The sequence below is a fragment of the Bombina bombina genome, chromosome 8 (genome assembly GCF_027579735.1).
Source record: "Bombina bombina isolate aBomBom1 chromosome 8, aBomBom1.pri, whole genome shotgun sequence".
NCBI lineage: Eukaryota > Metazoa > Chordata > Amphibia > Anura > Bombinatoridae > Bombina > Bombina bombina.
The window spans coordinates 251,825,414-251,849,393 of NC_069506.1; the positions used below are offsets into that span (position 1 = coordinate 251,825,414).

At 39.3% G+C, this 23,980-nt stretch overlaps 1 protein-coding gene across 1 annotated transcript; it reads right to left on the reverse strand.

Annotated features, from left to right (window-relative positions):
• Window positions 1-847: 847 nt before the first annotated feature.
• LOC128638981 (phospholipase A2 inhibitor gamma subunit B-like) lies at window positions 848-17,490 on the reverse strand. Its single transcript, XM_053691122.1, has 5 exons — window positions 17,478-17,490; window positions 12,631-12,747; window positions 10,219-10,365; window positions 2,959-3,099; window positions 848-879 (listed from the first exon to the last, which is right to left on the reverse strand). Exons 1-5 carry the CDS (start codon window positions 17,488-17,490, stop codon window positions 848-850), a joined length of 450 nt encoding a protein of 149 aa, XP_053547097.1.
• Between the last annotated feature and the right edge of the window lie 6,490 nt (window positions 17,491-23,980).

The following is a 23,980-nucleotide window of genomic DNA, read 5'->3' on the forward strand; positions in this document are numbered from 1 at the left end:
AGAGAAGTGTGTCAATAGCTGAAGAAATAAACAATGTAAGTACAATGATGATATTACTGCCATTTATATAGGTCTAGAATGGTGTCTACATTGACTTTCCTATTGTTTTGTACCTTGCCCGCCACCTAAAAGGTGTCAAGGCTAAATTAATGAGGTGGTAGCGAAAAATGTAGCGTGCGGATAAATAGACTTTTTAGTACATTAGTTTATTGCGAGTTGGTGGTCAAATCTGTCTATTTACATTGGCGGATAATAATGTTCGCAAGTTTAAAAATGTGCGTTTTCACATAGTTGACGGCTTTGTAGCTATCCGTGTGTGAGTTTTGACGCAAAAACATTAGCGGGCAGCTCACTGACTGCTTAGTTCATGGAGCCCTGAATGTCAGTTACTTAATTTTCAGTCTGTTTCATGACTCCCACTTTTACTATTTCACTAATTTATATAATTTCAGCCTGAGTAGAATATGAGCCCTAACATCAGCAACACAACAAAATGACGGTAGCGGTCGGGTGATCTGTGTTACTACAACAATCACTTCACTGTTATACAGACAAGATACTTTATTGGAATCACATGACTTTAGTCTTTTCAATGAGGAGGCTTATGATATATTTCTAAGGTAACCGTTTTAAAAATCATCAGAACCCACAAAATAACTGTTGGCTGATCTTTATTACTATAAAAATCAGTTGACAGCTATATACATGATACCTTATTTTACTTACAGGATATTGATATTTAAAATGAGGGGGACTTTTGATATATTTATAAGGTGCAGGGGCATAAAAAACCTCTTAAAAATCACCAGAACCAACAAAATAGCTGCTTTGTTACTACAGCAATAATTTAACAGTCCCGCGAGGTTGCATTCACATTGCCTGGAAGTTTTGTGCTCACGAGTGAGTGGTTCCATAGGCTCCAATGGAAGCCTCTTTCTCATGCCCCAAAACACGGCTAACCACGTTGCGCAGCTCAGAGGGCAATTACCATAGCATTGGGCAGCAATAAAGAAATATATATGTATATGAATATATATATCAAGTAGAAGAAGGCACTCTCTGGTCTTTTCAAGTGTACTTTATTTGAAAAAGCGTGACATTTCGGGGAAGAGGAGTGTCCCCCCGAAACGTCACACTTTTTCAAATAAAGTACACTTGAAAAGACCAGAGAGTGCCTTCTTCTACTTGATATACCTAACTGTTGGCACCCTGGCAGTTGCCATTAAGGTGAGAGTGCTCTTTTCTGAACTGTATATATGAATATATACATATATATCTATGTGTTTATATGTGTATATACACATATTAACATATATATATTTATATATATATATATATATATATATATAAAATCATATACAAATATATTTAAAGTGACAACACAGTTCCCCCTTGTTTGCAATGTAAAGGTACTTTAGGTGCCTCTTTTTTCTAACATCCCATCCCCTCACTTTAACACTTTATAACTGTTTTGTGCAGTTTTTTTTTTTTCAAATTCTCATCTTTATTTTTTAATGAAAACTACTGTCCACTTTATTTTGGGGGCAAATGGGGCATAGTTTAACTTTTAACCAGAGATCCGACCTTAATTGCACTAACAGCAAAGTGAAACCGCAAGCTCACTGGAGCATTAACCAGATATTTGTAATGGCTGGTTATTTAACATGTGTCTGTAAACAGGCAAATTTGCCCCTTTACAGGAGCACACTAAGATATCTTAATCTAGCCCTTTGTGTTTCATATCCCTTTAATGATGAACAGTTGCACTCTAGGAATAAAAAGGACCATTTGCTTGAAAGTGATCACTTATCCCTGCAGTGTGGGACCCTATAAGTGTTGTCCTTCATACTCTTGTACTTAAAGGTATCTATGGTATTGACAGACATTACCTCTTCAGGGAAAGAGTCTCACAGTTTGGTTACCCTTACGGTAAGCTGTAGAGTAATTTATTTTTCTTCTACCATTAAAGTGTGAGGTCTTGTAACCAATACTTTCCTTCTTAAAACAGCTCTCCCGCCATCTATCTGTATGATCCATGAATATATTCATAGAGTAAACACGGCTACTTTGGCTAACCTCTTATCATAGCTTAAAGGGACAGTATACACTCATTTTCATATAACTGCATGTAATAGACACTACTATAAAGAGTGCACAGATACTGATATAAAAATCAAGTATAAAACTGTTTAAAAACGTACTTAGAAGCTCTCAGTTTAGCTCTGTTGAAAAGGTAGTTGGAAAGCCCACTGCAAGTGGGAAATAAAGCACTCCCACCCTGCCCCTTCTTTTGCATTTGAAAAGACCCTTTACACAAACAGGAGCAAGCGGGAGTAGGTAGCTGACAGTATTCTCATAAAACTTTGGGGCTTGGTTAGGAGTCTGAAAATCAGAGCAATGTTATTTAAAAATAAGCAAAACTATACATTTAAAAAAAAAAAAAAAAAAAAGGGCTGTATAAATAGATCATCTACAATACATTTATGCAAAGAAAACATGAGTGTATAATGTCTCTTTAAGTTTTCCATTCCTTTTATTACTTCTGAGCCCTTGATACTCAATTATTATCAGGGTTTTATATGAGAGCAGCATTAGGTTGTCTTCTCTTGTATAAATGCTCTTTTATTTATGCATAATACTATCTTGTTTCCAGTAAAGGCTACTGTCTGACAATGAGCACTACTTTTTTTAGCTTGCTGTCTATGAGAACCCATAATCATTTTTAACCTGCTGTTCCATTTACATAATAGGTAGTCAGCTTACTTTTTCTTCGAAAATATATACTTTATAAATGTTAAATTGAATTTGCCATTTACCAATTACTTCTTACACTTTTTTTGCAAATTCCCATGCAAAGTAATATCCTAATCTGACTTAATCTCTTTACACAATTTAGCTTAATCTGTTATCTGGCAAACATGCTATGATGGATGATAACCAAATGAATTAAAACTGTACCTGCTACATTTGTAGATTGCAAAATACACCTGTCCTCATCTCCAGTACATGACATAGTATCCTCAGTGTAACACCAGTCAGAGGTTGCAGAGAAACAGGATCTACAGGTCAGTCCATTTGGTTGGGTGCTACCAGTTGGTACTTTCCATAAAAAAGGTAAATGAAACAAAAGAAAAACATTTAATGTAAACAGATTGTCACTGACACCTTATGTTGTGTTTCAGATCAAACAGTGTAAATACATTGTAAAGGATTATAAGTATAGAAAACACAATTTATGCTTACCTGATAAATGTATTTCTCTTGTGGTGTATCCAGTCCACGGATCATCCATTACTTGTGGGATATTCTCATTCCCAACAGGAAGTTGCAAGAGGACACCCACAGCAGAGCTGTTATATAGCTCCTCCCCTAACTGCCATATCCAGTCATTCAACCGAAAACAAGCCGAGAAAGGAGAAACCATAGGGTGCAGTGGTGACTGTAGTTTAAATTTAAAAATTACCTGCCTTAAAATGACAGGGCGGGCCGTGGACTGGATACACCACAAGAGAAATAAATTTATCAGGTAAGCATAAATTGTGTTTTCTCTTGTAAGGTGTATCCAGTCCATGGATCATCCATTACTTGTGGGATACCACAGCTAAAGTACACGGATGAAGGGAGGGACAAGGCAGGTACTCAAATGGAAGGTACCACTGCCTGTAAAACCTTTCTCCCAAAAATAGCCTCCGAAGAAGAAAAAGTATCAAATTTGTAGAACTTTGAAAAAGTATGCAGCGAAGACCAAGTCGCCGCCTTGCAAATCTGTTCAACAGAAGCCTTTTTAAAGGCCCAAGTGGAAGCCACAGCTCTAGTAGAATGAGCTGTAATCCTTTCAGGAGGCTGCTGGCCAGCAGTCTCATAGGCTAAGCGGATTATGCTTCTTAGCCAAAAAGAAAGAGAGGTTGCCGAAGCCTTTTGACCTCTCCTCTGTCCAGAGTAGACATCAAACAAAGCAGATGTTTGACGAAAATCTTTAGTAGCTTGCAAGTAAAACTTTAAAGCTCGAACCACGTCCAGATTGTGTAATAGACGTTCCTTCTTTGAAGAAGGATTAGGACACAAGGATGGAACAACAATCTCTTGATTGATATTCTTGTTAGATACCACCTTAGGTAAAAACCCAGGTTTGGTACGCAGAACTACCTTATCCGTATGGAAAATCAGATAAGGAGAGTCACAATGTAAGGCAGATAACTCGGAGACTCTACGAGCCGAGGAAATAGCTACCAAAAAAAGAACTTTCCAAGATAAAAGTTTGATATCTATGGAATGAAGGGGTTCAAACGGAACTCCTTGAAGAACCTTAAGAACCAAATTTAAGCTCCATGGCGGAGCAACAGGTTTAAACACAGGCTTGATTCTAACTAAAGCCTGACAAAATGCCTGAACGTCTGGAACATCTGCCAGACGCTTGTGCAAAAGAATAGACAGAGCAGAAATCTGTCCTTTTAAAGAACTAGCTGACAATTCTTTTTCCAAACCTTCTTGGAGAAAGGATAATATCCTGGGAATCCTGACCTTACTCCATGAGTAACCCTTGGATTCACACCAATAAAGATATTTACACCATATCTTATGGTAAATTTTCCTGGTGACAGGCTTTCGTGCCTGTATTAAGGTATCAATGACTGACTTGGAGAAGCCACGCTTTGATAAAATCAAGCGTTCAATCTCCAGGCAGTCAGTCTCAGAGAAATTAGATTTGGATGGTTGAAAGGACCCTGAATTCGAAGGTCCTGTCTCAGAGGCAGAGTCCATGGTGGAAAGGATGACATGTCCACTAGGTTTGCATACCAGGTCCTGCGTGGCCACGCAGGCGCTATCAAAATCACCGATGCTCTCTCCTGCTTGATCTTGGCAATCAGTCGAGGGAGCAGAGGAAACGGTGGAAACACATAAGCCAGGTTGAAAAACCAGGGCGCTGCTAGAGCATCTATCAGCGTCGCCTTGGGATCCCTGGAGCTGGATCCGTAACAAGGAAGCTTGGCATTCTGGAGAGACGCGATGAGATCCAGTTCTGGTTTGCCCCAACGATGAATCAATTGTGCAAACACCTCCGGATGGAGTTCCCACTCCCCCGGATGAAAAGTCTGATGACTTAGAAAATCCACCTCCCAGTTCTCTACACCTGGGATATGGATAGCTGTTAGGTGGCAAGAGTGAATCTCTGCCCAGCGAATTATTTTTGAAACTTCTAACATCGCTAGGGAACTTCTTGTTCCCCCTTGATGGTTGATGTAAGCCACAGTCGTGATGTTGTCCGACTGAAATCTGATGTACCTCAGAGTTGCTAACTGAGGCCAAGCCTGAAGAGCATTGAATATCCCTCTAAGTTCCAGAATATTTATTGGAAGGAGTGTCTCCTCCTGAGTCCACGATCCCTGGGCCTTCAGGGAGTTCCAGACTGCACCCCAACCTAAAAGGCTGGCATCTGTTGTTACAATTGTCCAATCTGGCCTGCGAAAGGTCATACCTTTGGACAGATGGACCCGAAATAGCCACCAGAGAAGAGAATCCCTGGTCTCTTGATCCAAATTTAGTAGAGGGGACAAATCTGTGTAATCCCCGTTCCACTGACTGAGCATGCATAGTTGCAGCGGTCTGAGATGTAAGCGTGCAAACGGCACTATGTCCATTGCCGCTACCATTAAGCCGATTACTTCCATGCACTGAGCCACCGAAGGGCGTGGAATGGAATGAAGGACACGGCAGGAATTTAGAAGCTTTGATAACCTGGACTCCGTCAGGTAAATTTTCATTTCTACAGAATCTATCAGAGCCCCTAGGAAGGAAACTCTTGTAAGTGGGGATAGAGAACTCTTTTCCTCGTTCACTTTACACCCATGCGACCTCAGAAATGCCAGTACTACATCCGTATGAGACTTGGCAATTTGGAAGTTTGACGCCTGTATCAGGATGTCGTCTAAATATGGGGCCACTGCTATGCCCCGCAGCCTTAGGACCGCCAGAAGTGACCCTAGAACCTTCGTAAAGATTCTTGGGGCTGTAGCTAATCCAAAGGGAAGAGCTACAAACTGGTAATGCCTGTCTAGAAAGGCAAACCTGAGAAACCGATGATGATCTTTGTGTATCGGAATGTGAAGATAAGCATGCTTTAAATCCACTGTAGTCATATATTGACCCTCCTGGATCATAGGTAGGATGGTACGAATAGTTTCCATCTTGAATGATGGAACTCTGAGGAATTTGATTAAGATCTTTAGATCCAAAATTGGTCTGAATGTTCCCTCTTTTTTGGGAACCACAAACAGATTTGAGTAAAAACCCTGTCCCTGTTCCTCCTTTGGAACTGGATGGATCACTCCCATAACTAGGAGTTCTCGTACACAGTGTAAGAATGCCTCTCTCTTTATCTGGTTTGCAAATAATTGTGAAAGGTGAAATCTCCCTTTTGGGGGGGATCCTGGACATCTCTTGCCCACGCCTGGGCAAAGAGCGAAAGTCTGCCCTCTACTAGATCCGTTACCGGATAGGGGGCCATTCCTTCATGCTGTCTTAGAGGCAGCAGCAGGCTTTTTGGCCTGCTTACCTTTGTTCCAGGACTGGTTTGGTCTCCAGACCGTCTTGGACTGAGCAAAAGTTCCCTCTTGTTTTGCATTAGAGGAAGTTGATGCCGCACCTGCCTTGAAGTTTCGAAAGGCACGAAAATTAGACTGTTTGGCCCTTGATTTTGACCTGTCCTGAGGAAGGGCATGACCTTTTCCTCCAGTGATATCAGCAATAGTCTCCTTCAAACCAGGCCCGAATAGGGTCTGCCCCTTGAAGGGAATGTTAAGCAGCTTAGATTTTGAAGTCACGTCAGTTGACCATGATTTAAGCCATAGCGCCCTGCGCGCCTGTATAGCAAAACCAGAATTCTTAGCCGTTAGTTTAGTCAAATGAACAATGGCATCAGAAACAAAAGAATTGGCTAGCTTAAGTGCTCTAAGCTTGCCAAGTATGTCATCCAATGGAGTTGCTACCTGTAAAGCCTCTTCCAGAGACTCAAACCAGAATGCCGCAGCAGCAGTGACAGGAGCAATGCATGCAAGGGGCTGTAGGATAAAACCTTGTTGAATAAACATTTTCTTAAGGTAACCTTCTAATTTTTTATTCATTGGATCTAAAAAAGCACAACTGTCCTCGACAGGGATAGAAGTACGCTTTGCTAGAGTAGAAACTGCTCCCTCCACCTTAGGGACTGTCTGCCATAAGTCCCGTGTGGTGGCGTCTATTGGAAACATTTTTCTAAAAATAGGAGGGGGAGAGAACGGCACACCTGGTCTATCCCATTCCTTATTAATAATTTCTGTAAACCTTTTAGGTATTGGAAAAACATCAGTACACACCGGCACTGCATAGTATTTATCCAGTCTACACAATTTCTCTGGCACTGCAATTGTATCACAGTCATTCAGAGCAGCTAAAACCTCCCTGAGCAACACGGGGAGGTGTTCAAGCTTAAATTTAAATGTAGAAATATCAGAATCAGGTTGCATCATCTTCCCTGAGTCAGAAACATTACCCACAGACTGAAGCTCTCCTTCCTCAGCTTCTGCATATTGTGAGGCAGTATCAGACATGGTTCTTAAAGCGTCAGTATGCTCTGTATTTCGTCTAACCCCAGAGCTATCTCGCTTACCTCTAAATTCAGGTAGTCTGGCTAATACCGCTGATGGTGTATTATCCATGACTGCCACCATGTCTTGTAAAGTAATCGCTATGGGCGCCCTAGATGTACTTGGCGCCATTTGAGCGTGAGTCCCTTGAGCGGGAGTCAAAGGATCTGACACGTGGGGAGAGTTAGTCGGCATAACTTCCCCCTCGTCAGATTCCTCTGGTGATACATTTTTTAAAGACAGAATATGATCTTTATTGCTTAAAGTGAAATCAGTACATTTGGTACACATTCTAAGAGGGGGTTCCACCATGGCTTTTAAACATAATGAACAAGGAGTTTCCTCTTTGTCAGACATGTTTGTACAGACTAGCAATGAGACTAGCAAGCTTGGAAAACACTTTAAATCAAGTTAACAAGCAAATATAAAAAACGGTACTGTGCCTTTAAGAGAAACAAATTTTGTCAAAATTTGAAAAACAGTGAAAAAAGGCAGTAAATCAAACGAAATTTTTACAGTGTATGTAATAAGTTAACAGAGCATTGCATCCACTTGCAAATGGATGATTAACCCCTTAATTAAAAAAACGGATCAAAAAAACAATATAGACGTTTTTTAACAGTCACAACAAACTGCCACAGCCTGCTGTGGCCCTACCTTCCCCAATAAACGACTTTGGAAACCCTTTGAGCCCTTTAGAGATGTCCTATAGCATACAGGGGACTCCTGAGGGAAACTGGATGTCACAGTTTGTAATTTTAACTGCGCAAAAAAAGCGCTAAAATAGGCCCCTCCCACTCATACTACAACAGTGAAAAGCCTCAGGAAACTGTTTCTAGGCAAAATTTAAGCCAGCCATGTGGAAAAAACTAGGCCCCAATAAAGTTTTATCACCAAAGCATATATAAAAAACGATTAAACATGCCAGCAAACATTTTATATTGCAATATTATAAGGGTATTACCCCTGAGAGTAACCATGATACCAGTCGCTATTAAATCGCTGTATTCAGGCTTAATTTACATTAATCCAGTATCAGCAGCATTTTCTAGCTTTTCCATTTCTAGAAAAAAATGTAACTGCACATACCTCATAGCAGAGTAACCTGCACGCCATTCTCCCGCTGAAGTTACCTCTCTCCTCAGACATGTGAGAACAGCAATGGATCTTAGTTACAACCTGCTAAGATCATAGAAAACTCAGGCAGATTCTTCTTCCATTTACTGCCTGGGATAAAATAGTACAACTCCGGTACCATTTAAAAATAACAAACTTTTGATTGAAGAAAAAAACTAGCTATTTTTCACCACTCTCTCTTACTACCTCCATGCTTGTTGAGAGTTGCAAGAGAATGACTGGTTATGGCAGTTAGGGGAGGAGCTATATAACAGCTCTGCTGTTGGTGTCCTCTTGCAACTTCCTGTTGGGAATGAGAATATCCCACAAGTAATGGATGATCCGTGGACTGGATACACCTTACAAGAGAAATGTTATGTTGCAGTTTTATTTATTTGTATCATTATTAATACATTTAGGAATACATTACGAGTGGCATACTAACTGTTGCATGCAATCTATATTGGGTTTATTGCTGCTCTTTACGTGCTTCGGAAGTAGCACACTATTACGAGTTCAAAGAAAATACGTCCGCTTGAGCGCAACTAAATTTAACGTGCTTTGGGATAGAGTGAACTCAGAGCTCTGGCTAACAGTTATGCAAGTCAAAAAAGCTGCACCAAACATATCAACATTACATTTAAAGTACAATTACACTAATAAAAACACTGTCTGATAAAAAATATTAATACAATTAATTTGAATTAAAAAGTTATTAGAGCTCAATGATATGAGGTCTCAGGTGTAAGAAAAAAAATGTCAGGCAAAGGACTTTAACAGAGAGATGCATACATATACATGTTTAAATATGTATATGTGTTTATATATATGTTCATATGTGTGTACATGTCTACATCTTCAGCTAAGGGAATATGTTCTAAGTATCTATAAATATATATCCCTACATACTGTAGAGATCTTTACCTATATATAATTTTATATGAATATAGGTATAGATATATATTTTACTGAATAAATAGAACATAGTATGCTATGTGAAGAACATTGGAATGTAAAGTATTAATATTTCATGTCATTTTAGCTCACTTGAGAAAATGTGATCGGGTTTGCGCGACTTGTTAGGTTTTATTCCCACTTTGCGCACTCCATTAAAGTCTATGGAGGAATAGGTTAGTGTGGTCGCAGCAATCGAAGTTTGGCTTTTTGCACACTTCAGATTAGCGCAGAAGCAAAAACATTTTGCTTTCAACTTGTAATGCATGAGCCACCAATGCTCGCAAAAACTGGAAGCACAGTAAACTCATGAAAAACGCAAACTGCTGCTCCACTTGTAATCTAGCACTTAATAGGTGACCATTTCCTTCAGATTTGATCTATTGCTGCCATCAAATGCAGACAGATAAACAGATGAGACAAAGCTAGAAAAGGAGATAGTAATGGCAGTATACAACATTATAAATGTAAGTATTGTAAAGAGTGGGATAACATAATGCTAGGGCTAATATAAAATGTTACTTACAAATGGGTGTTATTGGAGTGCAATTGTCAGTGCTACAACAACTGCTTGATAATTTGACTTGGATATATGGATTACTGAAACCTCCATTAGCATTACATTCACTTGCTGGAATGCATGATCTGGTAAAAAATTTAACCTCAGCTCCACCTAAAAACAAAGTACAAATGGACGTTGTTATTGAATATTAGAGTGAGATAAATAATAAATAATGTACTTCAGTAGTGATTACCTTATAGAACATAAATCCACAAACATTATTTAATGTATTATTTAATGTATCTATAGCTGCTCCCCTTTCTTTTATTAACTATTATTTTTTAAAGGGACATAAAAACCTTACGTTTTCTTTCATGATTTAGACAGAGCACATACATTTAAACAACTTTACAATTTACTCCTATTTGCAAAGTTGCTTAATTCTCCTGTTATACTTTGATGAAGGAACATCAAGGCACTACTTGGAGCTAGCTCAGCACATCGGAAAAGTCAATGACAAGAGGCATGTATGTGCAACCACCAAACAGCATCTAGCTCACAGGAGTGCATTTCTGTTTATGGACCTACCTGAGTATGCTTTTTAACAAAAGATACCAAGAAAATTAAGCAAATTAGCTAATAGAAATACAGGTGAAACTCGAAAAATTAGAATATTGTGCAAAAGTTCATTTATTTCACTAATGCAACCTAAAAGGTAAAACTAATATATGAGATAGACTCATTACATGCAAAGCAAGATAGTTCAAGCCGTGATTTGTCATAATTGTGATGATTATGGCTTACAGCTCATGAAAACCCCAAATCCACAATCTCAGAAAATTAGAATATTACATGCAATCAATAAAACAAGGATTGTACATAGAAAAATAGCGGACGTCTGAAAAGTATAAGCATGCATACTGTATGTACTCAGTACTTGGTTTGGGCCCCTTTTGCAGCAATTACTGCCTCAATGCAGCGTGGCATGGAAGCTATCAGCCTGTGGCACTGCTGAGGTGTTATGTAAGACCAGGATGCTTCAATAGCGGCCTTCACATCTTCTGCATTGTTCGGTCTCATGTCTCTCATCTTTCGCTTCACAATGCCCCATAGATTCTCTATGGGGTTCAGATCAGGCGAGTTTGCTGGCCAATCAAGCACAGTAATCCCACAGTAATCCCACAGTCATTGAAGCAGGTTTTGGTGCTTTTGACAGTGTGGGCAGGTGCCAAGTCCTGCTGGAAAATGAAGTCAGCATCCCCATAGAGCTTGTCTATGGAAGGAAGCATGAAGTGCTCCAAAATCTCCTGGTAGACGGCTGCATTGACCCTGGACTTAATGAAGCACAGTGGACCAACACCAGCAGATGACATGGCTCCCCAAATCAACACAGACTGTGGAAACTTCACACTGGACTTCAAACATCTTGCAGTGTGTGCCTCTCCATTCTTCCTCCATACTCTGAGTCCTTGGTTTCCAAATGAGATGCAAAATTTGCTCTCATCAGAAAAGAGGACTTTGGACCACTGAGCAACAGACCAGGTCTGTTTTTCTTTAGCCCAGGTAAGACACTTCTGACGTTGTTTGTTGTTCAGGAGTGGCTTGACAAGAGGAATATGACATTTGAAGCCCATGTCCAGGATCCGTCTGTGTGTGGTGGCTCTTGATGCACTGACTCCAGCCTCAGTTTCACTCCTTGTGAAAGTCCCCAAAACTTTTGAATGACCTTTTTGACCTTTTACTGACAATCCTCTCCAGGCTGCGGTCATCCCTGCTGCTTGTGCACCTTTTCCCTCCCACACTTTTCCCTCCCACATAACTTTCTATTAGTGTTCTTTGATACAGCACTTTGGGAACATCCAACTTCTTTTGCAATTACCTTTTGAGGCTTTCCCTCCTTATGGAGGGTGTCAATGATGGTTTTCTGCACAACTGTCAGGTCAGCAGTCTTTCCCATGATTGTGATTCCTACTGAACCAGACTGAAAGACCATTTAAAGGCTCAGGAACCCTTTACAGGTGTTATGGCTTAATTAGCTGATTAGAGTGGAACAGTTTGAGCCTAGAATATTGCACCTTTTCACAATATTCTAATTTTCTGAGATTGTGGATTTGGAGTTTTCATGAGCTGTAAGCCATAATCATCACAATTATGACAAATCATGGCTTGAACTATCTTGCTTTGCATGTAATGATTCTATCTCATATATTAGTTTCACCTTTTAAGTTGCATTAGTGAAATAAATGAACTTTTGCACAATATTCTAATTTTTCGAGTTTCACCTGTAAATTAGAAATGTTTTTAACATGTCCTGTTCTATTCGAGTCAGAAAAGTTTGTCTGACTTTACTGTACCTTTAAGTTTTCACTCATTTGTATTTTAAGCTAATTTAAGACATTTTTTTTCTTTTTAATTACTTTAATCCATTAACATTACCTGTAAACGTAGTAACACCGTATGTTGACCCACAATGTTCGCCAGATCCACAACTTACGCTGCTACCTGAACAGGAACTGCCAGTTTCAACGCACTGCATACATGAGAGAGAGTACCCTAAAAGAAAAATACTTCCTCATGAATTGCAAACAAATACAAAATAATTGCAACAACATTTAGTTTTGTGATCATTTTATTTAAGTGATTGTCCATTTACCTTTGTTACTAATTATATTTAATACTGCAAATGTAAGGGAACATGTTCCTTTTTGTTTATTTTTTAATTTGAAACAGTTGTTTTTGTTATTAAAACCATCACCCAAGACTTGGCCAATATCAATGGACTGAGCCTGAAAGTATTTATGTTAGGTTTTAAAATGTTAATTATGGCTTAGGGAGGTTGAATAAGCACAATCATCTTTTTCACATACAAAATCTATCTCTTCCTCATACTCCCACTGGGAGATTACGCAGTGCTATTGTATTCCCTTTACATAGTTTTTCTACAGAGAAAACATATGTTACTCATATTTTCAGTATAGATGGGTTTACTACAGGCAAAAGTAGCTATTTCAAATAACAAATGGCTAGATTACTAGTTTTGCATTAGGCTTAAAAAGCAGCGTTGGCCGGTCCCAACGCTGCTTTTTAACGCCCGCTGGTTACGAGTCGTGCAGGTACAGGTGTACCTCACCGCAAATCCACTTCCGTAAATTGCGTATCCTCTTTTTTCAATGGGACTTGCATAGCACTGGTATTACGAGTCTGACAAAAAGTGAGCGGTAGACCCTCTCCTGTCAAGACTGGTACCGCATTTAAAAGTCAGAAGTTAAGAGTTTTACACTACAACGCCGTAGCATAAAACTCTTAACTAAAGTGCTAAAAAGTACACTAAACACCCATAAACTACCCATTAACCCCTAAACCGAGGCCCTCCCACATCGCAAACACTATAATACAATTTTTAACCCCTAATCTGCCGGACCGGACATCGCCGCCACTATAATAAACATATTAACCCCTAAACCGCCACACTCCCGCCTCGCAAACACTAGTTACATTTTATTAACCCCTAATCTTCCGCCCCCAACGTCACTGCCACTGTATTAAATTTATTAACCCAAAATCTAAGGCTAACCCTAACACCCCCTAACTTAAATATAATTTAAATAAATCTAAATAAAATTACTATATTACCTAAATTATTCCTATTTAAAAATAAATACTTACCTATAAAATAAACCCTAAGCCAGCTACAAAATAACTAATAGTTACATTGTATCTAGTTTAGGGTTTATTTTTATTTTACAGGCAAGTTTGTATTTATTTTAACTAGGTAGAATAGTTACTAAATAGTTATTAACTATTTAATAACTACCTAGTTAAAATAAATACAAACTTGCCTGTAAAATAAAACCTAACCTAAGTTACAATTACACCTAACACTACACTATAATTAAATAAATTAAATAAATTAAATACAATTAAATACAATTAAATAAAATTATCTAAAGTACAAAAACAAAAAAACGCTAAATTACAGAAAATAATAAACAAATTACAAGATTTTTAAACTAATTACACCTAATCTAATCCCCCTAACAAAATAAAAAAAGTCCCTCTAAAATAAAAAAACCCCTACCCTACACTAAATTACAAATAGCCCTTAAAAGGGCCTTTTGCGGGGCATTGCCCCAAAGTAATCAGCTCTTTTACCTGTAAAAATAAGTACAAATCACCCCCCAACATTAAAACCCACCACCCATACAACCAACCCTACTCTGAAACCCACCCAATACCCCCTTAAAAAAACCTAACACTAACCCCTTGAAGATCACCTTACCGGGAGAAGTCTTCACCCAACTGGGCCAAAGTCCTCAACGAAGCCAGGAGAAGTCTTCATCCAAGCCGGGTGAAGTTGTCCTCCAGACGGGCAGAAGTCTTCATCCAGACGGCATCTTCTATCTTCATCCATCTGGCACAAAGCGGGTCCATCTTCAAGACATCCGGCGCGGAGCATCCTCTTCCATCGAAGTCTTCTTACTAAATGAAGGTTCCTTTAAGTGACGTCATCCAAGATGGCGTCCCTACAATTCTGATTGGCTGATAGAATTGTAAAATATGTGTAACGCGCATTGGGGATTGCAATTTAGAACTAACACGGTCAGATTAGCGCACATGAAGAATTGTTATCTTCAATGCGGCTTAAAAAAAAATTACATTTAAAATATTAAAATATAATTATAATGAAATTTATTATCTTTCTGTTGAAATGTTAGATAATTATATGTTTTTAATATTCTGTGCCTGTCACAGGAAACACAATAAGACAAAGGGGCCGAATTATCAAGCTTGGAGCTTGATGTCTTATATTTCTGGCGAGCCTTCAGGCTCGCCGGAAACACAAGTTATGAAGCAGCGGTCGCAGCTCCTCAACCTGTCCGCCTGCTCTGAGGCGGTGGACAGACATCGCCAGAAATCAACTAAACAGAATACGATCGGGTTGATTGACAACCCCTGCTAGCGATTGGCCGCAAATCTGAAGGGGGTGGTATTGCATCAGCAGTTCACAAGAACTGCTGGTGCAATGATAAATGCCGACAGCGTATGCTGTCGGCATTTATCAATGTGCAGCCAACATGATCACTGGCACTGCAGGAAATTAGAACTGCATCAAGATAAATGCAATGGGTCAGGAGAAGAAGATGATTAAGAGTCATTTTATTGAAATACAAGAGTTAAACACATTAGCAGGATATAAACATGACAGGAAACATCCCATAAAAAGATTTTTTGTTTGAACCCTGCTAACATTTTTAACTCTTGTTTTTGAATAATAATCTTCTAGCCCTAAGTCAGTGTTCTCTGACACTTATTTAAACAGTTAATGTGGAACAAAGATAAAGATCTTAAACTTCTTATTTTGGAAATCAACTTATTAAAAGAAAAAAAATGTCAAAATTTAAAGATAATGTTAAGTATGCTGATTACCAAAAACAGCTTGAGACTCTTAAGAAGGTAGATAAGCTTACAAAATTTAAAACAAACATATACCAGAGAGACTGTTAGTATTATGAGCTAAATATAGTCTATGGGGCCCATTCATCAAGCCCCATAAGCACATGTTTCTGCGCGAGCCTTCAGGCTCGCCGGAAACAGGAGTTAAGAAGCAGCGGTCTTAAGACAGCTGCTCCTTTACTCGTCTGCCAGCTCTGAGGCGGCGGACAGCAATCAGCCCGATTGGATATGATCGGTTGATTGACATCCCCTGCTAGCGGCCAGTGAAATGCTTGTGCAATGATAAATGCCGACAGCGTATTCTATCGGCATTTATGGATGTGCGGCAAGCATTGTTAAATTGGCCCCTATAGCTGGATTCAGAAAACTTGGAAACCAGGTAAATCAAGAAAAAAAAACTGCAAAAGATAAAAGGAGATTCAATTTCTCTAGTTTTGAAGGTAATACTTCAGATGAAACTCCAAGATTATCTACACCCATTGGGGACTCATATGGAGAAAATATTGGGGATAATAGCACTACAAAGAATGACTTACATACATTATCTACAAATAGAATAACTTCAGACAACTTGAGTACTACTTCATCTGAACATTCAAATGTGTCTCAAACATACAAGCTCAGACAAAAAAACTGACAAAGTCCCTATAACACCAAGAAGGTATCCAATCAGAACAGGGAAAGAGAAACAAAGGAAACACTGAAAATTTATTTTTAATTCTACTGTAGATGAATTGACAATTTGTTTATTTTCTGGCAAAGTAAAAAAGAATTGATCCAAGATTTCTTGACCTACCTAAATAAGAATGCTATAACATTTACATTTTACCTAAGAAAGCTCAGATATCAGTATTCCTTTTTTAGATTTAGTTCTGACTAAGTATACAACAAAGAAAATTATAGTCCCTGAGATATTTAGAAAACCTGTTGCAGGGAATACTTTACTGAGAGATAATTATCATATTTATTATCTCAAAAAAGCAATTTCAAAAGGTCAAATTATCAGGTTGAGACATATAAAAAAAAATCCACTTCTTAAAATAAAGGAGGAAGTGCCCAAAATTGATAGAAATAATCTTTTAAAAGATAGAGACAAGGAGTCGACTCTTAAGCAGAGCAGATGTGTGAGAGATCAGCTCCTGCCATAAAGCCTTAATTAAAAGTTTTACAAACAATAAAAAAAGATAAAAAAGAATTTGTCTAAAACCTTGTGACAACTAAGATCAGTGGTTGAGTCATCCCCAGGTGTTTATGTGTCAGAGAGCAAGTTATTAAAACTACAGCCTGGGGACACAGAGGCGGTTAAGAAGCAGGCAGCTAACTCCCGACTAGGGAGGAGATAAATCCACTAAACACCTGCCAATTTGGAGAGAGGGAGCATCATACAAGAAGTTACTAGGTGGAAGGATGCCATCCTCTCCTAGGGCCAAACCGCTTAGGTGACAGAGTGAGAGCCAGCACACAAGACGATCCCTTACCCAACACATCTTCAGGGATTGGTCCGGATTGCTCAACTCTGAGGTAGAAGATGGCCCTAAAGCACAGAGAACTGGTGACGCAGCCAAGGATGGCAGCAGAGCGGTGAGGAGGGTGTCGCCATCTTACCTAGAAAAGTAAGTGCGTAGCAACTTTCACACTCGCACACGGTGCAGGTAAGAAACCTAACACTCTGCAGACGGACTCCCACTGCCTATCTTACACATCTGCATAATGATTCCAGAGGGAAAAAAGCCCTTAAGCACCTGGAGATCGATAGACGTTAAAAAACTAAAGAAAAGATACAGGGGGCACTTTATTTGGCAGAATACACACCACTTTTCAAGGCACACCTTGTCTTGCCATTAAGTCACATGAGCATGTGGGAAGACTGAGTTACCTACACAACCCCTGATCAGTGTATTACAGGGGAGAATAAGATTCAACACAGCCCAAAGGGGCAACAATACCTGAGACCACACAATATAAGCATTGCAGAAGAGTAAACAACAAAGAGGCCACCATTAACTTATATAAAAGCAGCTCCAGATAAAAACCTCTCTCCTGAGAGTACTGTAAATGGGCAGACATCCATAACACTTAAAAATAAATATTACGAACAACGCATCTGGGTGAGCACTATAAAGGCCTCTAGTAACAGATAACAGCAATGCCCCAGTCAAAGCCTCTTGACACCCCCCCGACACACTAACATACCCTAGGAACAGAAGAGTGCAGCTCTTTTCAATCCTGAACACCCAGGTACAGACTCAAAATACTTAAACCTCGGCTGAGAAGATCTTTAAAATTCCTTTGAAAATTGTCCACCTATCAAGAATCGCAGGAGCTCTCTCTGATACTATCCTCAACCTTATAAGATGACATGTAAACACACAGGCTGAGAAGATAGGGGTACCTGACTTACTCATTTATTAAAGATATGTGAACGCAGACGTCTCTTGTATGTCCAGATGATGTAGAGGGCTCTCTTGATACTCTTTGTTACCTTGAAATGTGCCAACACAGATAAATAAGCTCTAAATAATTCCAGATATCATATATGCTCTCATACGCTGAGCTTGGTGAAAATCTAACTTATATACAACTCTAGTACGCAATCCAAGTACAGATTGACTCTCTTACGAAGTAAATAAACAGGGGGTGGCGATCCAGGGTTAGTGACATGGCCTCTAGGAGATCAGTGAAGGGAGATAAATCCTTAAAAACCACAACAATGTCCACTTTCTTTAAACCTTCCCAGTCTGGCAAGACATCCAAAGATTTAGACATAGAAGAAGAATCAGATAATGAATTTCTGCTACAGCCAGAAGATAAAACCCATTTAACAAAGTAATATTTACAAACCTTAGTTTCAAAAAAAGACATTGCCGACAATTTCAAAAAACTCTGGGAAAAGATTGACTCCATACCCACATCTGTCACCAGTAGCCTATCCAAGATTAAATCAGACCTGGTAGATATGGGAAACAGAATTGAAACCCTAGAAGATCAAAAGGACTCCATGGTAGAAAATTTGAATGTCTCTCAAACAGTTTCCTCTCAACAACAAACCCTGTTGGAACTTCAGGAAAAACTGGAGGATCTTGAAAATAAGAGCAGGAGGAATAATATTCGGCTAAAAGGAGTTCCCGAGGAAGTGACCAATAAAGACCTACCAGCATATATCTCCCAACTTTTCAATAAGATCACTGGAACGCCAGCAGACTACATTTTTCACTTGGAGAGAGCTCATCGAGCCTTGAAGGCAAAGCCGAAGAATGGGCTTCCACCCCGGGATGTGGTGATAAAGCTAACTTTCTTCCCAGACAAATAAAAGATCCTACAGGCTTCTAGAAAGAACCCCACTTTTAAGTTCCAGGGGAACGTGGTCCAATTTTATCAGGACTTAAGCTTATGGACTTTGCAGTGTAGAGTTGCCCTCAGACCCCTAGCATCACTTCTACGGAAACAGCAAATACAATATAAGTGGGGATTCCCCTTTGCTCTTATCATAACAAAAGACTCCAAGCTGATTACTATTAAAGAGCCGGAGGATATCCCGGAAATTTGCAAAGTCTTGGGTCTGGAGACTCCGCCGCTGCCTTCACTGGAATCATCCCCTCTAAACAGAAGTACATTGGATCAACTTGTGGACCAGACAAAATGGCATAAGATTAACTTTAAAAGACAAAAACGAAAGAGTTTAGAGGAAATGGAACTTAGAAAATCTTAATAACCCTTTTGGTGAAAAAAGAAGGGACTGTTGGACATTCCTGGTCCATTCATGATGCCTTAGAGGACATAGAGAGAGACAGACTTTGTTATAGTCCCCCATGCTGTCTACCAAGATGTTTCAGAGTTCACAAACTGCAATAGGCTGATAGCTACACTTGGTTTTGTTTCCTGATAGCAGGATGAGATATCCTGTGGTTTAGTACAGTCTAAGAACTATGGAGGGTCACCACCCCCCTACCATGTTGAATATTGAATATTCGTCAATTGACACAAAGTTGCTTTCAGTTTAGTAGTCCCAAGGTTAGGGACCTGTTGTTTGCTTACCGTTTTATAAAAAAAAAAATTCCCCAGTTATTTTTTCCTTCTTAGTGACAACACCGTTATGCTTACAGACACTAGCAGCACCACCGTACCGAGACTCCAGACAATAGGTAGGAATTAGACCCAGCAGGTAATAAAAACTAAGTCAACCACACAAAAAATAGTCCCTTTCTATGATTCCTAAGATAAATCTAATTTCCCACAATGTTATGGGGTTAAACACAGATACCAAGTGCAGAATAGCAATGTCTCAATACACATCCCTACAAGCCAATATCTTGTTCTTACAATAAACCCATCTCTTTAAAGCTAACATTCCCAACTACTGGGCAAAACAATTCACCACTCATTTTCACGCTACAGCTCCCACTAAGAAGAGAGGAGTCTCAATTCTGATTCACTCCTCCATTAATTTCACACATGAACATACTACCACAGACCCGGAAGGGAGATAACTTATCGTTAAAGGTCGGATTTTAGATGTAGAGGTAACATTATGCAATATTTATGCACCCAACGTAAACCAACATACATTCTTTAGCCATATTTCCCAACTGCTGACACAGTGGTCACAGACCAAAATCATTTTGGTGGGAGACTTCAATATTACCATGACCCCAATAAAATCATCCTCCAGTAAACCCTTAACTAATAAAAACCTCCAACATAACAGACTAATTAAGTCAATTCAAGACTCCTTAATGCCTCACTCCCTGATCGAAACATGGAGCACATTATATGGAGCAACAGTACAGACACCACATTTTACTCGGCTGCACATAAATCATATGTGAGGCTAGATTACATATACACTAGTCAAGTCCTCCAACCCTTATTACAAGACTCTTGAATACATGCATGTGTTTGGTCGGACCATTCTATTATCTCCCTCCAAGTGGATGGCCTAAGGGACCCCCATAGATGTAGGACATGGACATTTGACCCAACATATCTTAAGAACCCTCAGACTTACGAAGACACTCTCAAGGTGTTAACATAATACTGGAGAATCAACACAGATACCACGTTAAACCCAATCAATACATGGGCAGCACACAAAGCGGTAATCAGGGGGTTGCTTATAAAGGAAAAAACAATACAGACTAAAATACACAAAAATCACTTAGCGCAGCTATATAAGGAAATAGAGATACAGGAAAAGCAGCATAGGCTAACAAGACAGAATTTGACCCTACACATTCTACAAACCAAAAAAGCCATAATGGTGTAGCTTCTCAACTCACAATCATCTAGAGCTACTCAGAGATTAAAATCGCAATATTTTGTCTTTGCAAATAAACCAGACAAATATATGGCCCACAAAATTAGAGAAAGGTGTAGAGCCTCTGCTATCCCCTTGATTGAAACAGCACAGGGCACTACAACTCCACACCCACAAGAAATAGTCGACACGTTTGCCACATACTATGGGAAATTATATGATGGGGAAAAAGTCACTCACTCTGCAGAAACTGAGACCCTTGCCACTGACTTCTTTGCAAACACCCCTCTAAAAACTCTTTCTAAAGAACATAAAGAGGCTCTTAATGACCCAGTATCTAGCATGGAGGTGATAGGAGCAATTAGAGACCTTAAGCCAGGCAAAGCAGCAGGGCCAGACAGATTCCCAGGGGAATATTATAAACTGTTTAAATCTACTTTAGTCACCCATCTCACTAAATTTTGCAATCATATTATGGAGGGAAATCCTGTTCCAACGGAATTGTTGCATGCTAAAATTGTGGTAATTCCTAAACCAGATAAAAACCACGAACAATGCCAAAATTATCGCTTGGTATCGTTGATTAATCAGGACCTGAATATTTTCACAAAGATTATGGCTAACCGCCTTAAATTAATTATGCCCCCACCTGGTTCATCCAGATCAGGTGGGTTTCATAAAAGACAGGGAAGCCCCAGATAACATCCGAAGAATGACTAACCTGATACATTACTTAGATGGGTCACGGATGCCCTGTTCCTCTCGTTGGATGTGCAGAAGGCGTTCGATAGAATAGACTGGAAATATATGTCCACAGCTCTACAAAAAATGGGTTTTGATGGTTCGATTATGATAGCCTTGCAGGCAATATACTCATCCCCTAAGGCTCATGTGGCCTCAGCGGGCTATAAATCCCAAAGTTTCCCTATATTGAATGGCACAAGGCAGGGTTGCCCTCTCTCACCACTCTTATTTGCCCTTTGTATTGAGCCACTAGCGGCTAGGATTAGAATACACCCTGATGTTGCGGGAGTCAAAATAGCGAACTCGGAATACAAGCTTGCTCTCTTCACGGATGACATAATCTTAACTATTACTAAACCGCTTTTGTTTCTCCCTAATTTATACAAGATTTTAGATACCTTCTTGATAATCTTGGGATATAAAATCAATGTAGATAAATGTGAGGTCCTGCCTATAGCAATACCCCACCAAACCCAAAAACTGTTAGAACCAAATTTTGACTTTAAGTGGATGAAACATACAATTAAATACCTGGGAATACACCTTCCAACACAAACCCATTCATTATACAAATTTAATTGCACCCCCATATTTTAGCAGGTTAGTTTTTCTTGGTTGGGAAGATTAGCAGCAGTAAAAATGAATATCCTACAACGACTTCTATACTTGTTTAGAGATTTACCTATTAAGAAGATCATTAGACCAGAGATGGAAAATATGCAAGCTGAATTGGTCTCTTTTATAAGAGGAAATAAGTCGGCAAGAGTGTCAAAAGACATAATAAACAGACATAAATCGCTGGGCTGAGTAGGAGCTCAAAAGTTAATGGACTACTATAGGGCAGCTAGAGTAGCACAAGATAAAATGATGCTGAGGAGAGCAGGGGAAGCGTTATGGCCTACACTAGAAGCAGAGATAGGAGGCTGGGGTGATCCAGATTCAATTTTTTAGGACACACGACTCTCACAGCCCAACAAGGCAGCCTCTAAGTCTTTCACTTTTGACTACACACTAAATATATGGGCAAAGGTAGTGAAAAAGAATAACCTTTTACCAGAGTTCTCCCTCTCTACCCCACTCAGATACCTATTGCCTAGCGTATTGCGGACACAGATAACAAAATGGGAAAATGAGTTGCTATACAGAGTAGCGGATATCTTGTTAAATAGACACATGATTTCATTTTGCCACCTAAAAGAGAAAATAGCGCCATTGACACTTCATTGGTACTTTTATCTTCAATTAGGTTCCTCACTTCAATCATTTTTACAACAATCCCCGAGTAGGGCCCCTACCATCTTAGAAACCTATTGTGTCAACCCCCATCGCACCAAACACTCTATATCCAAACTTTATCTGACTATTCAATCTTGCCCAAACAAGTCCAAATCTTCCATAATGTTAGCATGGGAAAAGGATTTGAATATATCTAGGGAGGTAGAGGAATGGGAGCGAATAGTTCAGTCTGCTGACAATGGGTCTACTGAGTGTGGGCCTTAGAGAGAACACTATGAAGACATTATTTAGATGGTACTTAACACCGGTAAAAACCGCACATATGTATCCACATGGCAATAGATTATGTTACAGAGGATGCAGGGAGGTGGGATCATACAGACACATGTGGTGGGACTGCACGGACGTTAGGGCAGTGTGGAGACGATTGTCCTCTATCATTAGCCACTTAATAGATGAAGAATTTACACTCACAATTCAGCAGGCCCTACTACACGAACATATTGGCGAATATAACAAGCATCTCAATACCTTTATCAGAATTCTTTGCACGGTCACCAGAACCTGTATTGCGAGACTCTGGAAATCAGGTGCCACCTCGTGGGCAGAAATAGAAAATAAAATACAACACACCTATAACATGTACGAGTTAGCATCTGGGATGTTGAACAATAGAGACACAGTAAATCAGATTTGGTACTAATTGACGGTAGGGTGACATTGACCACATGAATACCCTCTGCTATTGCTGCCTAGTTGTATAATGCGGAATATCTTATTGCTGAGCACACACTAAGTCTTTTATGTTCTTATGTTTTATTTTATTTTTTTGTCACTACCCTCATTAATGTTCCCTCCCCCCCTCCGCCCACAAATATCTAGACTTACTAACATTGTTCACTCTTTAGTTGATTCCTCATATAATTATGACTTCAGTTAGTAATGTTGAATGTACTGTATTACATCATAGTTACAGAGTATTATTGTCTAAATTATAAATACTTGAGTTCCATGATACTGATATTTGGTATCTCTGGGAACATGTTGTATATTTTATATGTTCTGGAATTTGTTACACAAACTTTGAAGTATATGCTT